General features: G+C 46.1%; 1 protein-coding gene across 3 annotated transcripts in view; it reads left to right on the forward strand.

Moving 5' to 3' along the window:
• THSD4 (thrombospondin type 1 domain containing 4) overlaps window positions 1–15,975 on the forward strand; it is a 577,007-nt gene that overhangs the window by 21,527 nt on the left and 539,505 nt on the right. For all 3 annotated transcript variants that reach the window (XM_072739053.1, XM_072739054.1, XM_072739055.1), the window contains exons 2-3: window positions 1,615–1,722; window positions 13,746–13,815. In XM_072739053.1, coding sequence (XP_072595154.1) covers window positions 1,615–1,722; window positions 13,746–13,815 — 178 coding nt within the window. The remainder of the gene's footprint in view (window positions 1–1,614; window positions 1,723–13,745; window positions 13,816–15,975) is intronic.

The raw sequence follows: 15,975 nt of genomic DNA on the forward strand, positions 1-15,975 counted from the left end.
ACATATACCCACTGCCCGGCCAAGACCATGCCTTGGATTCAGAGGAGTTTTAACTGTTCCAGTTTACGCTCGCTGGCTGTCTGCCTGGTGGATCTCAGTGTAACTCTGGCAGAGACCCAAGAATTTGAGGGTCTTCGGTGCCATGAGTAATTCCATGAGTTGCTGATGGCTAATTAGGGGTGATTACAGTTAAGAGGCTTTCCTTTCTTAATAGCCCCCAGAAAGGGCTGGTGGTAACTTTTAAAATCTTGATTATTTTCCCCTGGAAATGGAATGTTCTGATTCTCATAACCGTCTTAAGTCCTTATAATTTATCTCCCCATCCTCACCCCACCCCCTTTCTAGTAAGAAGGGAATCCAAAGTCCTGGGAAGACTGTGGAAACCAATGATTTTGGAAAACTGGTTTTATTGGAGAGGACCCCTGGGCACGCCTTGAAATCTCACTTCCTTTATTTGTCTTTCCCTGAAAGGAGGTGCAGGAGGAGGGGAGGCTGGGCCATGGGTTTTCTTCGCAAGTTCTATTACATTCCAGCCAAACCTCCCGTCCCAGGCTTTCTGATGCTGTTTATAATTTTACCTTCGAAACTGTTACTCATCTGACAGTGGTCAGATGTTCTGTTTAGTAAGGGCTTCTGGGTAAAGAGGTATTTGTCGGTGACGGGTCTCACCCTCCTGTTTTTCCTGTGATAACACATTTGAAGTGTCGCTTGACATCTTCTTGCATCAGTATCAGCAGAGCTCCTTGGGGAGGGATGTCGCCTGGTGCCAGGCCCTGGGCCGAGCACAGTGCATGTGTCCGCTCACCGATTCCCCACCCCTTGTGGCCCTTCTTTAGGCTGTATTTTTAAACAGTTTCATTGAGATATAATTCACATGGCATACCCTTTACTGACTTAACATCTACAATTACATGATTTTTAATCCATTCACAGGATTGTGCAGCCATCACCACAGTGTAATTGGAGAACATTTTTGTCACCCCGGGAGGAAACCTTGTGCCTCTCGTTAGCCCCTCCCCACCTTCCTGACCCTGGCAACCACTACCGTATTTTTTCTCTATAAATTTGCTTATTCTGACCATTTCCTATAAATGGAATCATGCAATATGTCGCCTCTTGTGGCTGGCTTCTTTCACTTAGGATGATATTTTCAAGGTTCATCACACTGTAGCATTTCTTTTTATTGTTAGGCAGTATTTTTGCCTCTATGGTACAGTTGGGGAAACCAAGACACACACAGGTGAAACGACTTTCCTGTGGTCACTTTAGCCTTTAACAAATGGAATCAGAACATTCCATTTCCAGCCTTTCCAGTACAATCTTTTGCCTAATGCCAGCTCTGAGATTAACCGGACTCTGAGATAATTATATGAATAGTAATTTATTGAACATCTTTTATGGATCAATCCCTGTGTTTGTTTGTCCCATAAGTTTGTTACCTCATGTGCATACATAATCGGGTTTCAATTGGGATGTCTTATAACCATAACTGGATGGTGGCATTTTTGTTATCATATCTTCCATTTGCTTGCTTCTGGTTTCATCGGCCCACTTAGGCTGTAGGACCTTCCTGAGCAAATGATGCTGACAATAGTCTTGTTATTCCTTCTGCAGGAGTTGGACACCACTCCCATCTGCAGAAAATTGGTAACATCTCAGAGGAGCCCTTGCTTCTTCCGGGACATCCAGCATCATGGTTTCTCATTTCATGGGGTCTCTTAGGTAAGTGGAAAGCCTTTTAAAAAAGAAACAAGAAAATAGGAAATTTGCTATTTGCATTTTACTATTTAGTCCCATAGTAACTAGCCTTGAGGAAATGCAATATCTTTGATATACTCTGTACATATGTGTAGTAGGTTTGCTATTCACAAGGGCCGCCGAGGCCTAGGGAGCTGTGTACTGTGGGAAGATCTAGGCCCTCGGACCTAGATCCAAATGGCTTGACTTCTACCCCATGCTCTATGTACTCTTTCCTGGGAGACCACTAGGATTCAGATTTTCATCTTTATTTAAGTAAAAACATTCCTGGATCCGTGGATGTTTATCATGGCTCCACACTGGAATTATCTGAAGAACTTAAAAGAGGTTTTGTCCTCTGGCTGCATCACTATAGATTTGGACTTCGTTGATCTGTTGTGCTTTAAAAGTGACCTCTGTGGTTCCTTCTGCTCAAAACATCTTGACCTTAACCTGTGCATAAGAAAACCCTGTGGCTAACTCGTGGATGCCACATTCCTTCCGTACAGGGTCGGGAAGAGAGCTGGGTACTCTGGAACTGTCTTCCATGTCGTGAAGGCTGTTTTCACACATTTCTTTAAGCTGATGATAGACTCTCTTAAAAAATTTTCCATCCAAATGCTATGTAAGATCTCAATATACAAAATGGCAATGGAAGTATTTTATTAAGATCAATTAACCTCCTAAGGTTGAATCTGTAACATTTACACATTATGAGATCAATGGGTCTGTCTTGATAAACACCAAAATTTGAAATCAGGGTGTATGGATGATAGCTCGTACGTCAGCCTCAGCATCTGGATTACTCTGCACTTATCTTAGCTCCGTAGTATTAGGAGAATCTTGATCCCCACAGGTAAGCAATTGCAGTTCCTCAAGGAAGTTCGTCTTGCAAATCTCAAGAGACTCTTTAAATAAATCAACTCAGAATCTAGAAAGTGCGGAAGGAAGAACTTTCTGTTTAAAAGTTGAGTCACAAGGATATCTTGTGCTTTTTTTTTCTTTCATAATTGTACATTAGCCCCGAATGCTTAGAACTTACAATAAAAAATAAAATGGTCTATAATATGTTATTATGGTGGTGCCACGTGTGATTGCCCAACTAGAGGGCTAGAGCATTTGCCAGGCAGATGCTCTCAGGCCAACGCCTGACATTTAATTGAGTGTAGTGTGTATGTGTGTGTGTGTGTGTGTGTGTGTGAGCTTTAGTCTGTAGTTGCTTGTATAATTTTACATGAACTGACATGTGCAGGCCTGAAATCCATAGACCCATGTAGAGCTACAACCTTCTTCATTAATGTCATTCACGAGCGTGTCACAAAGAGTCTGAGAAGGCAGGAAAAACTCCCTTCTGAGGCTTTTGTAAAACCCAGCTTTTCACAGGGCAGCCCAGATCTATTCAGGGTTAATATTTGGTAACTAATCCAAATCAGTATGTTTGTATTTTTAAACGTAGTTTGGAAAAGAGTTTATTTATTTATTTATGTATTTATGTATTTATTTATTTATTTTTAAAGATTTTATTTATTTATTCATGAGAGAGAGGCAGAGGGAGAAGCAGGCTCCATGCAGGGAGCCTGATGTGGGACTTGATCCCAGGACTCCAGGATCCTGCCCTAGGCCAAAGGCAGTGGCTAAACCACTGAGCCACCTGGGAATCCCCTGAAAAATAGTTTAAAAGATATTTCAAGACATGAGCTCTGCATCCTGTTTGTAGAAGCCCCGGTATACTGCTGTATAACCATAGGGGAGTGACACATGCAGTTGGGCCATGGATCACTTCAGACCCACAGCATATCTGCACACCAGGACCCAGTGGGGAACAGAGAAGTGATCATGGTCACATATTGAACTGGATTGAAAATACAGCAGATGACCTAATATGGTAGGCAGGTGTAAGTCTGGCCACCAGCAGAAATGCCTCTACCAGGACTGAGGATCCTCAAAAATGTGGCCACTCAGGCCACACAGGAAGGCCATTACTTAGGAGAACTGCCTTTTGCAAAGTTTTTTTTTTCTTTTGCAAAGAATTTTGGAATTTTAATTGATGCCCCTGCAAAAACATTTAACCTCTCCTGATGACCTGATTGGTGGTTGGAAGCCATCTCCCTTTGAGAGAAATCTGGTGGCTTCACCTCCAGGTTGTACATTATCTTGGAGAAATTGCCACAGGTTAGAAATTAGCAGGGTGGGAGTAGTTGAAAGCTGGATGTGGCCTTGCCACCCTTGGGATGGACCTTTGGAAGTCTTGCCAGACCTTCAGCGTTAGAGTCTTTCCAAAGGGGCTGTTAGAACAGGGCTATGCACAGGATATTTCTTCAAGACTTCTGCTGTAAGGACCTGGAGAGAGCAAATGTGAGCTCTGAGGATTGGCGATTCTTTGTGAAGGCTCAGCTGGAGCTTTCCATGAGGCCCCCTTCATAAGCCAGGTACTTGTAAACCATTTTGCATTCTGTTTCTAGGGTCTTGTAAATCTATTTTAATTTGAAAAAAAAAAAAAAAGAAAAAAAGAAACAACCAAGAACTAGAGACTTTTGTCTTAATGCTTTAGAAAATGTTCTTAGGGGAAGGGCTGTGTTTACTTTAAGAGTGAGATGTCTTTGGTAACATTGGTAGATCACACACACACACACAAATATTAAGGGCTTTTTAATATTTATCAAGGCAACCAAATGCATAAAGATCAATTGGAAAAGCTGGAGGATTTCTCTACCTATAGAGAAAACAGGTCAAGATTAGAAGTTAGCTGCCAAGAAAATCCCTGAGAGGAAAAACCGTTTAAGGGGATTCACAATTCTGATAGGCAGAGATTTTGTTTTAAAAATCCCTCCCCAGTTTTTGCCAAGCCACAAAGAAACAGAAAGCCAGCTTCTCCCTCATTGAAAAAGACAGAGAAGCCCTGAGTATTAACATAGTAAGAGTATCTCTGGCCTGCTCAAAGTCTGCAATAATAAAAAGAATCACTGTTAAACCCAGTAGCAGAAAAAAAAAAAAAAAACACTACAATTTTAACTCTCGATGGAGTTCATTAGGGAGTTCTCATTGAACATTGGACAAACCGGAATGCCATGCAAAATTCAGGGCAGGGAAAATCCATCTGGACCAAAGGGTTGGTTGAGGGTACATTAGGGAGTCTTTGTCACCTGTTACAACTTAATGAGGGAAAGATAGTAAGTGAAGCAAATATACATAGATTTCTTAAAGTCTTGCTCCAAAGGGTACACCCATATTTTTATATGCTACGGGTACAGCTTTATGTGTTTGTTCAGTGATTGAGGGGAAGCAAACACAGTTTTCTGGCCAAATCAGTGTAACAAGTGGGGATGACCACCTACCGTGGCCAGCTGAAAAAAATCTCTCTCGAGCTGGTCTGCTTGGTCAGGGGCTCATTTTGTACCCAGCAATAGGTGCCCCTCCTTCAGCACAGTGGACGGCCCTTACGCGTGAAACGAAAACACAGAGGAAAACAAAACAGTTGGAGATGCCAGACAAGTGGTTAAATTGGCAGGAAGTCGTGTTGACTGGGTGATCCTTATTTTGAATAAGGTGGCCCTTATTTTGAAGAAATGCAGATGTAATTAGAGAGATTACAGAGGTAGATGGTGATTTTTATAGATCTTATGAAGTAGGGTTCTGGATCATTTTAAGGGGCTTACAGGTTGATGGCCCCAGGTCAAGTGTCTGGTTTTAGCCTTCAGAAACCTAAGGATTTTCTTTGCCGTGACATACGTGTCAGTAAAGTAATATTGCTGGAACGCCTGTCAGCTGCTTCACTTAGAAATACAAGCGGAAGTGACTGAGGAAATGAGAAGGAGAAAGGGGGCTGTTTGGGGGCCGACTGAAAAGGATCCTGAATACAGAAAGGAAAAAAAGAAGTGGGTTGAGAAGATGTGTTTGTATGAGGGTGCCCCAAATAGTGGTGTTTGTGGTATGATCAGTGAAAACAGAGACCCCCCCTCAGGGATCAAAGACTATGAGGTAATTGGGAAGGATTGTGGGCTCAATCTGTGTCCCTGTGCCAGTGACCAAGAAATGGGGCAGAGGAGGGGGAAATAGGGGAAGGAAGAAGACAAGAAAGAGGAGGAAGGAGAAAGGAGGAAGAGGAGAGGGAGGGGGAGGGTGAAAGGGGGAGGGGGAGAAAGGGAAGGGGAAGGGTGGGAGAGGGAGGAGGGGGCAGATGGAAAGGGGAGGAGGGAGAGGAGGAAGGACGGGGAGGAGGGGAGGATGGAAAGGGGAGGAGGGAGAGGAGGAAGGAGAGGACAGGGGTGGAGGGGGAGGATGGAAAGGGGAGGAAGGGGGAGGATGGAAAGGGGAGGAAGGGGGAGGATGGAAAGGGGAGGAAGGGGGAGGAGGAGGGAGAGGGGGAGGAGAGTGAAAGAAGTGGGGGAGAAGGGAAGGAGGGGGGAGGAGGAGGGAGAGGCAAAAGAGGAGAAGGGGCCAGGTTTGATTATTGGTGTTAAGCTGTATGGTGCTAATACAGCTGGAGAGACTTTGTGTAGCCCTCATCTAAACCGCCAGCCAGTTGATGCTTAATAAATATCTGTTGAATATTGAATAAGTTAATAATTTTCTTTGGTGTAGAAGCAAGTAGAAAATGTTTCTTTCCTGACGAGGATTGTTAGCTAATTACAAAAGCAGGTTGAAGCAGAAAATCCTACAAATGATACACACACACCTTTAACAGTTTATTTTTAACTTAAAACACATGTACCTTCATTCACTATTTTTTGATGTGGGGCCAAGGACTTTTCTTTGAGCATGGAGCCCTGATTGTCCTTCTTGCACAGACCGCACCCATAAGCATTATCTAAGGTTTCCATTTGAGTTTCCTTAATGTGGAGTGAGAATGTAAAGACATTTGCAAAGCAACCCGAGTTCAGATGCCTCTCGATTTTTATTATTTTTGCCCCTAATCATTTACAGTTGTCTCATCCACACCTAATTTGCCAGCAGTATTTTTTTTTTTTCCTTCTTGGCTACTTGCCTTTATTGGGTCTTTCCAAAGCATTCAGCTTCATTTTTGTAGAAAAAAAACAACAACTACTCTTTCTTTTTGTGCTCTGTTGCGTGGGTTTGTGTACTGTGTGGATGTTTGTATGTACTTTCAAAGCAACTGGCATCAACAGGTTTGGGAACATGGTTGGTTCTGCAGGAACACCACTCTTCTGGTGGGAGCAGAAAGCCACGAGGGTACCGGGGAAGAACCTGCTGGAATCTTTTATGGGAAGCCTGGTAGGAGAGCCATCCGAATGGTAGGCGGAGAGGCTAGGAGGAAATAAAATCGTTTTTTGGAGGGCTGCCTTGGCAAACTGCTACCTATAAAATGATGGCAGGCATTCAGACAGTATTGATTTTTCTTTATGCCTGGCACAGCCCTGCACCTGGACCATGTCCTCATCACTCAGTACTTGACTGTAGGGTTTCCTAGAACATTCTGTACCAAAAAGGATTCAATAGAGTCAAGGTGTGATCACTGGGCTGCCAGCTACCAATTCCTTATGACCCAAGTGGATTGATTGGCCTCAGGGTCACACTGGCCCCCACCTCCCCACTTCCCCTGGCCAGGGGCTAGAATCCATAACTGCCAACCTGTGGAAATCCTCTTTTTAGAACTGCCTTCCTTTTGCCAGTTCTTTTATTTCCCCCCCAGAGAATTCCAGGATGCACTTAGAAAACACTTCATCGCTGGAGTGTGGCTGACAGCAGCACTTTGCATCTCTTTCACCAGCGACCCTTCCTCCCTCCCCCTGGTTCTTCTCTCTCACTCACTTCATTCCATCCTTCCATTCTTGGATCCATCAGCTATTTATTGGCCCCAAGGTGGGACCAGGGCAATGTCGACTGCCTGCCAGCTGCAAATATGGATCAGAAACCATTTCCTTGAGAAATCCACTGTCGAAGTAGGGGAATTTACCAAAGGGTGTTATGTCTTAAAAAGCTGAGCCATGAAAGAAAAAAAAAAAAGCTGAGCCATGATAGACACCTCACTTTTCCAGAGGGCCTGGTCAAGATAACACAACTGACTGCAATAAAAGCCAAGATGCATAGACTAGGTGTTTGTAAATCCAGGCTCCAGGTCAGAAACATTCACCCCATGAAAACCAGGCATACCCTTTCCCCGAGCCTGCTGGTCTTGCTTCGGCTCCAGGTTGGTTCTGAGGCCAAGGCCGACCCGAAGGGAGCCGAGTTCAGAGGACACAGGCTCATCGATGTGGGACAGCAGGGAGGAGACAGCAGAGGGCCAAGTGGATTCCGAAACCCCCCGGCAGCTGTGCTTTCAACCTGCTTTGCTCTGACGCTACCACCTTGTGTTCTACAGATGGTTTGAGATTCATGGGGGGGCGGGTGAGGGGGTCTGGGCCATCTAAAAAAGGGGACTTAAGCTCAGCATGCTCTGTAGAAGAAAGCAGGAAAATAAATAGAATGCATTTTTTTTTTTTTAAATCTTGGGATTGAAATGGTTAGTTTCAATTATTTTAAAATTTAGAATGTTCTCTAGTGAGGCTGGATAAACTAGGTTTTATCACATGTACTTACTTTCTGATTATTTTTGCAAGGAGAAAGTAAAACAGATGTGTGAAGCCACAGCCTCCGAAGACTGAAGAGGAAAATCAATGTGATGAAATGCAAATGCTTGGTTTAAAGGGGTGTTGTGTTAATGAGGCCCAGGAGCACGGTGGTTGGGGGGTCCAGGCCACGGGGATGACTGCTGGCATGGCAATCAGCCTTTGCCACTTAGTAGGTGTGCGAGGCTGTTGATAAATGACTTCGCCTCTCTGTGCCTCAATTTCCCCACCTGCAGAGTGGGTATAATAAGAGCGTCTGGTAGGATGGTTGTGGAGATTCAATGAAATTATACCGGTAAGCATTGAGATCCGTGGTAAACCCTCCAGTCCTCATTGTCCAAAGTCATTTGTAGCCTACCTCCCTCTCCTGCGGCCTCTACTCTTAACTGCTGTCAGAGGAAGGCAGGGGTTGAGCTGAACATGGTGACGGGCCCTCTGTGCAAAGCCTTTTCATCTCTGGAGCATTTGGCTCTCTTTTGGTAAGGTCAGTATAATTTTATGAGTTTCCAGGTTGCTCCCCAAATATCCCTTGGGTTATAGTCACTGAAGAGGAAAAGAAGTAAGGTTTTGGTTTTGGTTTTTTTCTTTTTCTGTTTTCATGGTTTTGTGACTTGATATGCTCAAGTGGTGTTTCGTTCATTGAGGTGATGCCAGGTACACGGTGGCTGTGACATGGTCCACCCTCCCTGGAGTTGAGAATGGGTGGGATGGGGGAAGGGGTTGAGGGGGTTGACCGAGGCAAATTCAGAAGCCCAGAGCGGAGTCCCAGTTCCATGATGTAAATCTTGCACCAAATTTCAATGAGCGTTATTTTCTACAGGAGGAAATGAAATGATGGAGTGTTTAAAATCTAGAACAATACTGGGGAGATGGCATTTTTTTTTCCCCTGTGTGTTCTGGTGTGAGATGTTGGGTCGTTTCTACTGCAAGGTGAATCGGAAATTCTTGGTAGGAATGTGGCTTCCCCCACTGCTTGGAGGGGAGTATGTGATTTGTTTGCCAAAGGCCTGGTAGCCTTCAATCTGTCAAAACGTTGCAAGCTGGGAGCGGTCTGCCAAAGCAAACTATCAAAGTGAAATAACACACGAGTTGCACACACACACAGACACACACACATGCTCTCCCATTCCCCAAACATTAATTTTGAATTGGGTCAGGAGGAACAAGGATTTGGGCTTGATTGTTGGTGTTTTGAAGCGGTGTGGGCACAGCTCCGCACTACCAATTATGTAGGTATGTGTGAGCAGGGTGGGGTACCCTAACACAGAGTCTACTGAGCAGGGGTGGGAAACTTTCAGCCCTTGGCACTTTCATCTGGCCCCTGGGGTTATATATTGCTCTGGCTGCTGTTATTGCAACCCAAAGAATAATTTCCCCTCTGGGAGAATTTATTCTATTCCATTCAGAGCAGAGCCCATTTAATAACTAAGATTTTATTCCAGAATGAATTTTATTGGGTACCTCTCTGCATTTCAGTTTCACTAGGACCCAGCTCAATGAAGAAAGGAAGCATTTGAACATTGAAATATTATTTGTGTTGCATTTTTGCAACAAGAGGCACCGATAAACATACTGTTGCCCTACCTCGTGTCAACCGTACGGGAAAAAATTTTGGGGGCATCACATAGAAATTCAAAAACACAACTGATTTTAATAAATCCCTCATAAAATGACTTTTAAAAGCTCCCAAAGTGATTCCGGGCATTTTTGAATCTGTTAATTCACACTATTTCCATTTATCTTGGAATTTCGTAAGTTGTCAAGATGATGTGAAGTCATTCATTAATTCAGTAAATTAAGCTTTTACTATACAGCAGACCCTTGCTAGATGTTGGGGAGTAAAGCAGTGGCAAGACCAACTCCTTGATCTCATGGAGCTTGAATTCTGGCAAGTGGAGGGAGAAATTTAAACGAATAAAGACTCAGTCCGTGAGATAGTAAGTGCTGTGGAGAAAAAGAAATAGGCTCTTTTGTGCAGACCGGGGGAGGCTTTATGGAAGGGACAGCTTTGGGCAGACACCCGAAAGAGGGGAGAGGACAGAGCTGTAGAAGTACCTGGGAATAGAGTTGACCAGGCAACTTGGAAGGGCCTTCCTCTGAGACCGAGGAACGCCCAGTATCTTCCCTCCTTGAATCTTTTACTCCTTGTCCTGCCCCAGATCCCCTTGGAAAGTTATGGAAGTACAGCCTGGGAGGAGTGGTTGTGCAAAAGTGCTCCTGATTGCATTACAAATATGTGTCTGCAAACGTGTCTGCCAAGAACTTGGAGGGACTGCGGTGTAACACATTTATGGAGCTGCTGTTTGTTTTTTTTTTAACAAAACCACACCAGTTTGTTTTTGTTTGTTTGTTTGTTGGTTTGTTTTATATGAGTAAACAGTGCCAGACTGTGTTACCATGATTCAGAGTTGTAGGCACAGGTTCATGAGAGGCTGTCTTTCACCTTGACTCATTTGAGGTAGTCAGAGCAGGTCATGTTATTCCCATTTTACAGATAGGGAAACTGAGGCCCAGAGAGGAGTTATTTGCACAAGCTCATGTAACTAAGGAGCCTAGACTCCTTAATTGTCATGTGATGCTCCTTGGTTTGGAGGACAAACTGGATCCAGTAAGGATTCGACTAGAAAATACGCGTCCTCTTCCCACCAGTGTGTTCACACCCACTTCTTTAGATGCCCCTGCCTCGTGGCTGGAGGACATCTTGGGCGGTTTTCTGGTTTGTCGCCAGTTAATGAGCAGTCTCATTTTCAAGTATCAAAAAGTCTTAAAAAAGGGGTGCCTGGGTGGGTCAGTTGCATAAGCATCTGACTCTTGATTTTGGTTCAGGTCATGATCTCAAGGTCATGAGACTGAGCCTCACATCAGGCTCCGAGCTCAGTAGAGAGTCTGCTTGAGAGTTCTGTCTCTCCCTCTGGCCTGCCCCTCTGCTCTCTTTCTCTAAAATAAATAAACAAATCTTAAAAAAAAGGAAAAAGTCCAAAAAAGTGTATGTATGTGTGGGAAGGGAGAGCTTTATTGGCTGAATACCTGTCCTTTTAGAAGCTTTAGTTTTAGTGTCCTTCAGTAGTTTTTTGTATTAATCTAAGACATGATAACTTCACCATCTAGACCGGCACCACTAGCTCCCCGTGTGCTCAACAGCACAGATCTGTGTACCTGTGCAATTGGATTGAGCAGAAATAGGGCATCTCCATCATCATAGAACATTCTCTTGGACAACGCCGACCTAGATCCTCAGCAAGTTATAAACCAACTCTTCGATTCTCTTCATAACTAATTTCATCTTATACTTTTCTGAATAGATCCCGCTTAGAAGGATTCTGTGTTTAGATATGCTACATTAAAAAGAAAATCTATTAAATAAAAAAAGAAAGTCTAGTCAGATATAAAAGTTTTAGTCCATCATCCAACTCAAAGTGTTGCAAGTGTCTCTCCTCCCCCCCCCAACTGGGAAGGTGAGGCCTCAGACACCTGTCGCAGGGAGTGGAGAGAGGGGCTGGCACAGGCTCACTTCCCCGCCCTGCCCTCCCTCTGCCATTGTCAATGGCTCCAGGGTAGAGCCGGGGAGAGGAGGGGTAACTGGGCAGAGGGCTTCCATGGCCTTGGTGCCTCTGCTGATCTGGTGTTGCTGACCTTGGGTTGGCAGATGTCTAAGTTCTGTATTCCCCTCTCGTGGCGCCCTTCGGTTGGTCCTTTGGAGAACCTACCCCTCACTTGGGGTCTCCCACTGCACATCTCTTTATGACCTTCCCCCCAGTCCCATACCCCATGGGTATCCACCACACATCACCTAACGTCGGCAAGCAGCCCCTGAGGAGGTCCTTTCTAGACAACCTAAACCCGGCATCCCAGGGTGCCTGCATACAGTTGACCGGGGAAAAGCCAGCATCTTCTGTCCCTGAAAGCCCCAGAAATATAGGCTGCTCCCCCTCCAGCCCTTTCACCCCACTCTGCCCTCCCAGCCCCTCAGGTTGGTTTTGGCCTTTGGATACTTTTCAGAGGAGAATCGGGTACCTGTCCTTATACGCCCAAACATGAGAGCTCAGATAAAGCTCTCTAAGTCATAGTCCTTCTTGCTTGGCTGGGCGGGGAGGGGGGGGGGGAAGGGCAGGGGAACTCTGCAGCCCAGCCCTTCTTGTTTGGAATGGGTGTGTATGTAATACCCTTGGGCCACAGCTTTGGGGCCTCAGAGCCACAACTCTAAGACAGCAATGGAAGGGATGCATCTGGCACCTCCTCACAGGTCCCTTCACCTGGCTTCCCGTCCCACTGCCCTCTCTGACTAGGCTGTCCTCGTCCGTTCTGGGTGGTCTGCTAAAGCCTGGCTAATTTGCATATAAAGAGGGGCTTAGGGTGGCATTTAGGATACTCTGAGATGGTGGGAGGCTTTTCTAACTCCACAAGCCCTAATCCCCACGTTCAGACAGGTTTCCTCATGTCCACCTCCGCACAATGAGTTTTGCTTGGACTGGAGCAGTGTTTCACATCTCACAATTGTGTTGGAAACCTCAAAAAGGGTGAAAACCCCAGGGAGTCTTCAGTCCTCAGGGTTAAGCCCTAAAAAAGGATCCAAAAGACAACCAAGTAGGACAAGGGGCGTTTTTGCAGGGATCTTAAAACAATGGCATTGATGACTTCAGGTCAAGGGACTTTGAGCCTTTTAGTTAATTGACAACGTTTATGGCTCTTCTGACTAATTAGCTGTGTGGGTGTTTTCACTGCTGCAACCTTCAGTGATCCTTACAGAAGGTGAGAACATTGAGAGTCAGAGACATTAACTTGCCCGGATCACCCGGATGGCAATGGTGGAGCTGGGATTCTAGCCTCAATGTGTTTGAATCCAAAGCTTCGTCTCTCCCAGCAGACCCTGCTGTGTCAGGGCCAGCTGGCTCCCATTCCACACCTTCCCTTTATTTGATGACAAGCCCTAATCAGGGCTGGTGACAGTAGGGCTTAACACAGCTAATCCCGCCCATAGAGAACATATGTGACACTAAAAGGCCAAGAATGGGCAGAGGGAAGGCTCCAAGAGAAGCACGGGATGTAGGAGAGAGCTTCCTTGGCCAGGCTCAGAGCCCTACTTGTAGCCTGACCTTCCCCACTCCACTAGGGCCAAGCATGCTCTAGCACTTTCTCTGTGTCAGTCCTCCCCAAACCTCTAAGCCAGCTCGCCATCATACAGGGGAGGAGACTGAGGCTCATGAGGTTAAATATCCTGACCTGGAAACCCCGCTGGTAAGTGATAGATCTGCCCCATGCCTTGGCCAGGGCCACAGCCCTGTGCTGCCTTGAGGCTGGCCCTTGGCACCTGCCCTGGGTCACATCCCGGGGCGGGGGTTGGACTGTTCTCTCCCCTCTGGTGATGAGGTGGAGCTGCTGCCTCCGGATGCTGCTGCCTGGACCGTACTCATGGCCCTGCCTGTTGCTCTTTTTCCTTCTCAGTGTCCTGGGTTCCCTCCTGCTGCTTGGATTGCAGCTCGTCTGCCCACAGCCCTCCACTGAGCACAGAAAGGTAAGCCATTGGTGGTTCAGAAGCTTCTCGCTTCTCTGCACAAGGGGCCGGGGGCACTCCAGTCATTGCCCTGACTTTGGTTCTGTTTGGAGCGGAGTCACCGCTACCGCTAATCTTGAGAGGAAGCATCGCTAATCTTTATAGAATGTTCCCTAGTCCTCCTGTCCCTCCTAAGACCTTGGAGCTGGTGCCCAAAGTCAGTGTGTGATCTGAGGGCGTCGCTGGTGTTGCTGGCTGTGTCCTATAGAATGGGACCTTGAGGGAGAGGTCAGTGAGGAGACTGCCCACCTGGGAGGGGTGGAGCACCAGCATGGAGCTTTTACCCTCTCTAGGGGCACCTTTTGGGGCAGTGGGTACTGATGATTAGGGAGAGAGCTCTAGGTAAAGCTGAGGCTGTAGCTGTGCAAGAGAAGCCCTGATAGGGAGCCGTGATCTTGGATAGAAGGACGTAGCCCCTGGCAACCAGCAGCTGGGCATGGAGGGGGCAGGGAAATAAGGACCTGGCCCTCTCTTTCCCCTCCTCCTCCATTTCCAGTTGGGGACTCCCATTAGCTGAGCCCAACCAAAAGAAGACAAAAGTCCCTCAGTGCAGTCCTCAGAGGCCAGCCTCCTAGGCAGCAGGGCTGGATGGAGAAGGGTGGACAGAGTATCTGGGGGGACAAACGGACAGTGTCAAGCATACTTCCCTTCAGGGCTCTGTGTTTTATAGCAAATAAGCTATTTGCTGCTACCTAGACAGGCCGACCACTGTCCTGCACCAGCACAGGTGCATGATAAACGCTTCCTTAGAAACAGATGCATGAGATGACTCCGAGAAGGTCCTCCAAACCCCTTTCTGCTGCCTAGGAACCCCTCCTGTCTACATGTCATGAAATGCAGATACTTCTGAAAGGAATGGTAGGTCAAGGATTTGTATCTGAGTGTGGCTGGGTGGCTTGGAACCTTTCCCAAGAGAGGCATTTCATAGGGAAAGCCCAGGAGAGAAGGGAGCAGACCAGAGAGTATGTGCAAGGATTGGCCTGGATGTGACCCTTCTTGTGAAGTTCTTAAGGTTCTTGTCTGAACCATTTAACTTCTTGTAGGACTGTGGCTTATCTTCTAGCTTTGTTTTTCCGGGCCGGATAGGAACCTGTATTGTACTGTATCCCCACTAGGACGTCAGCTCCGTGACACTGCCACCTTCCCAGCTCCCGGAATACAGCCTGGCATGGTGTAGGTGCCCAATAAAATACTTGTGAAGTGACCAACTGAATGAATGAATGAATGATGGATGAATGGATGAATGGATAGAAAAGCTGGCCAAAGTCTAAGCATCATTTTGTTAGAGTCACTTGGAAAGTAATATCTCTCTCACTTTGCTGCATTATCCGCATTCATAATTTCAAGAAATCAGAGAGGACAACTACTATAGATTGAAAGTTTGTGTCTCCCCCTAAATTCATAGGTTCAAACCTAATGTCCAATATGGTGATATCTGCAGGTGGAGACTTGGCAGGTGCTCAGGTCATGGGAGGAAAGCCCTGATGAATGGGATGAGTGCCCTTATTAGAGTTAGGAGAGATCTTGCTGCCTGCCCTGTAAAGATATGATGAGAAGAAGTCTGCTACCCAGAAGGAGTCTTGGTTTTCCAGCCTCCAGAACTGTGAGAAATAAATTTCTGTTGTTTATAAGTCACCCAGTCAATGGTACTTGCTTTTAACAGCTCAAATTGACTCTGGCAAAAATGGGCAGCGAGAAGTGGGGGTGCTGCTTTGAGAAATGGGTAAAATGGTGGAGGTGGCTTTGGAACTGGGTGGCGGGCAGGGACCGGACGGCCGTGGAGGTGCGTGCTAGAAGGAGCCTGTGTTGCCACAAGTGGACTTCTCAAGGTGTTTCTGGTACAAGCTCAGAAAGGGAAGAAGAGAGCTGTAGAGAAAGCCTCAGTCTGCTCAGAAAACAGTGATCCCGAACAGAAAAGTGCTGGACTGTGGACGGCGAAGGAGTCTCAGACGGAAATGAAGAACATGTTGTGGGAAACTTCAGGACAGGCCATGCTGGTTAAAAAATGGCAAAAAAAAAAAAACTTTGGCTGAATTGTGTTCATGTCCCAGTGCTTTGTGGAAGGTAGGGCTTGCAAGCGATGAAATGAGATATTTAGCTGAAGCAATTTCTAAGCAAAGT

This window comes from Vulpes vulpes, chromosome 15, assembly GCF_048418805.1.
Source record: "Vulpes vulpes isolate BD-2025 chromosome 15, VulVul3, whole genome shotgun sequence".
Taxonomy (NCBI): Eukaryota; Metazoa; Chordata; class Mammalia; order Carnivora; family Canidae; genus Vulpes; species Vulpes vulpes.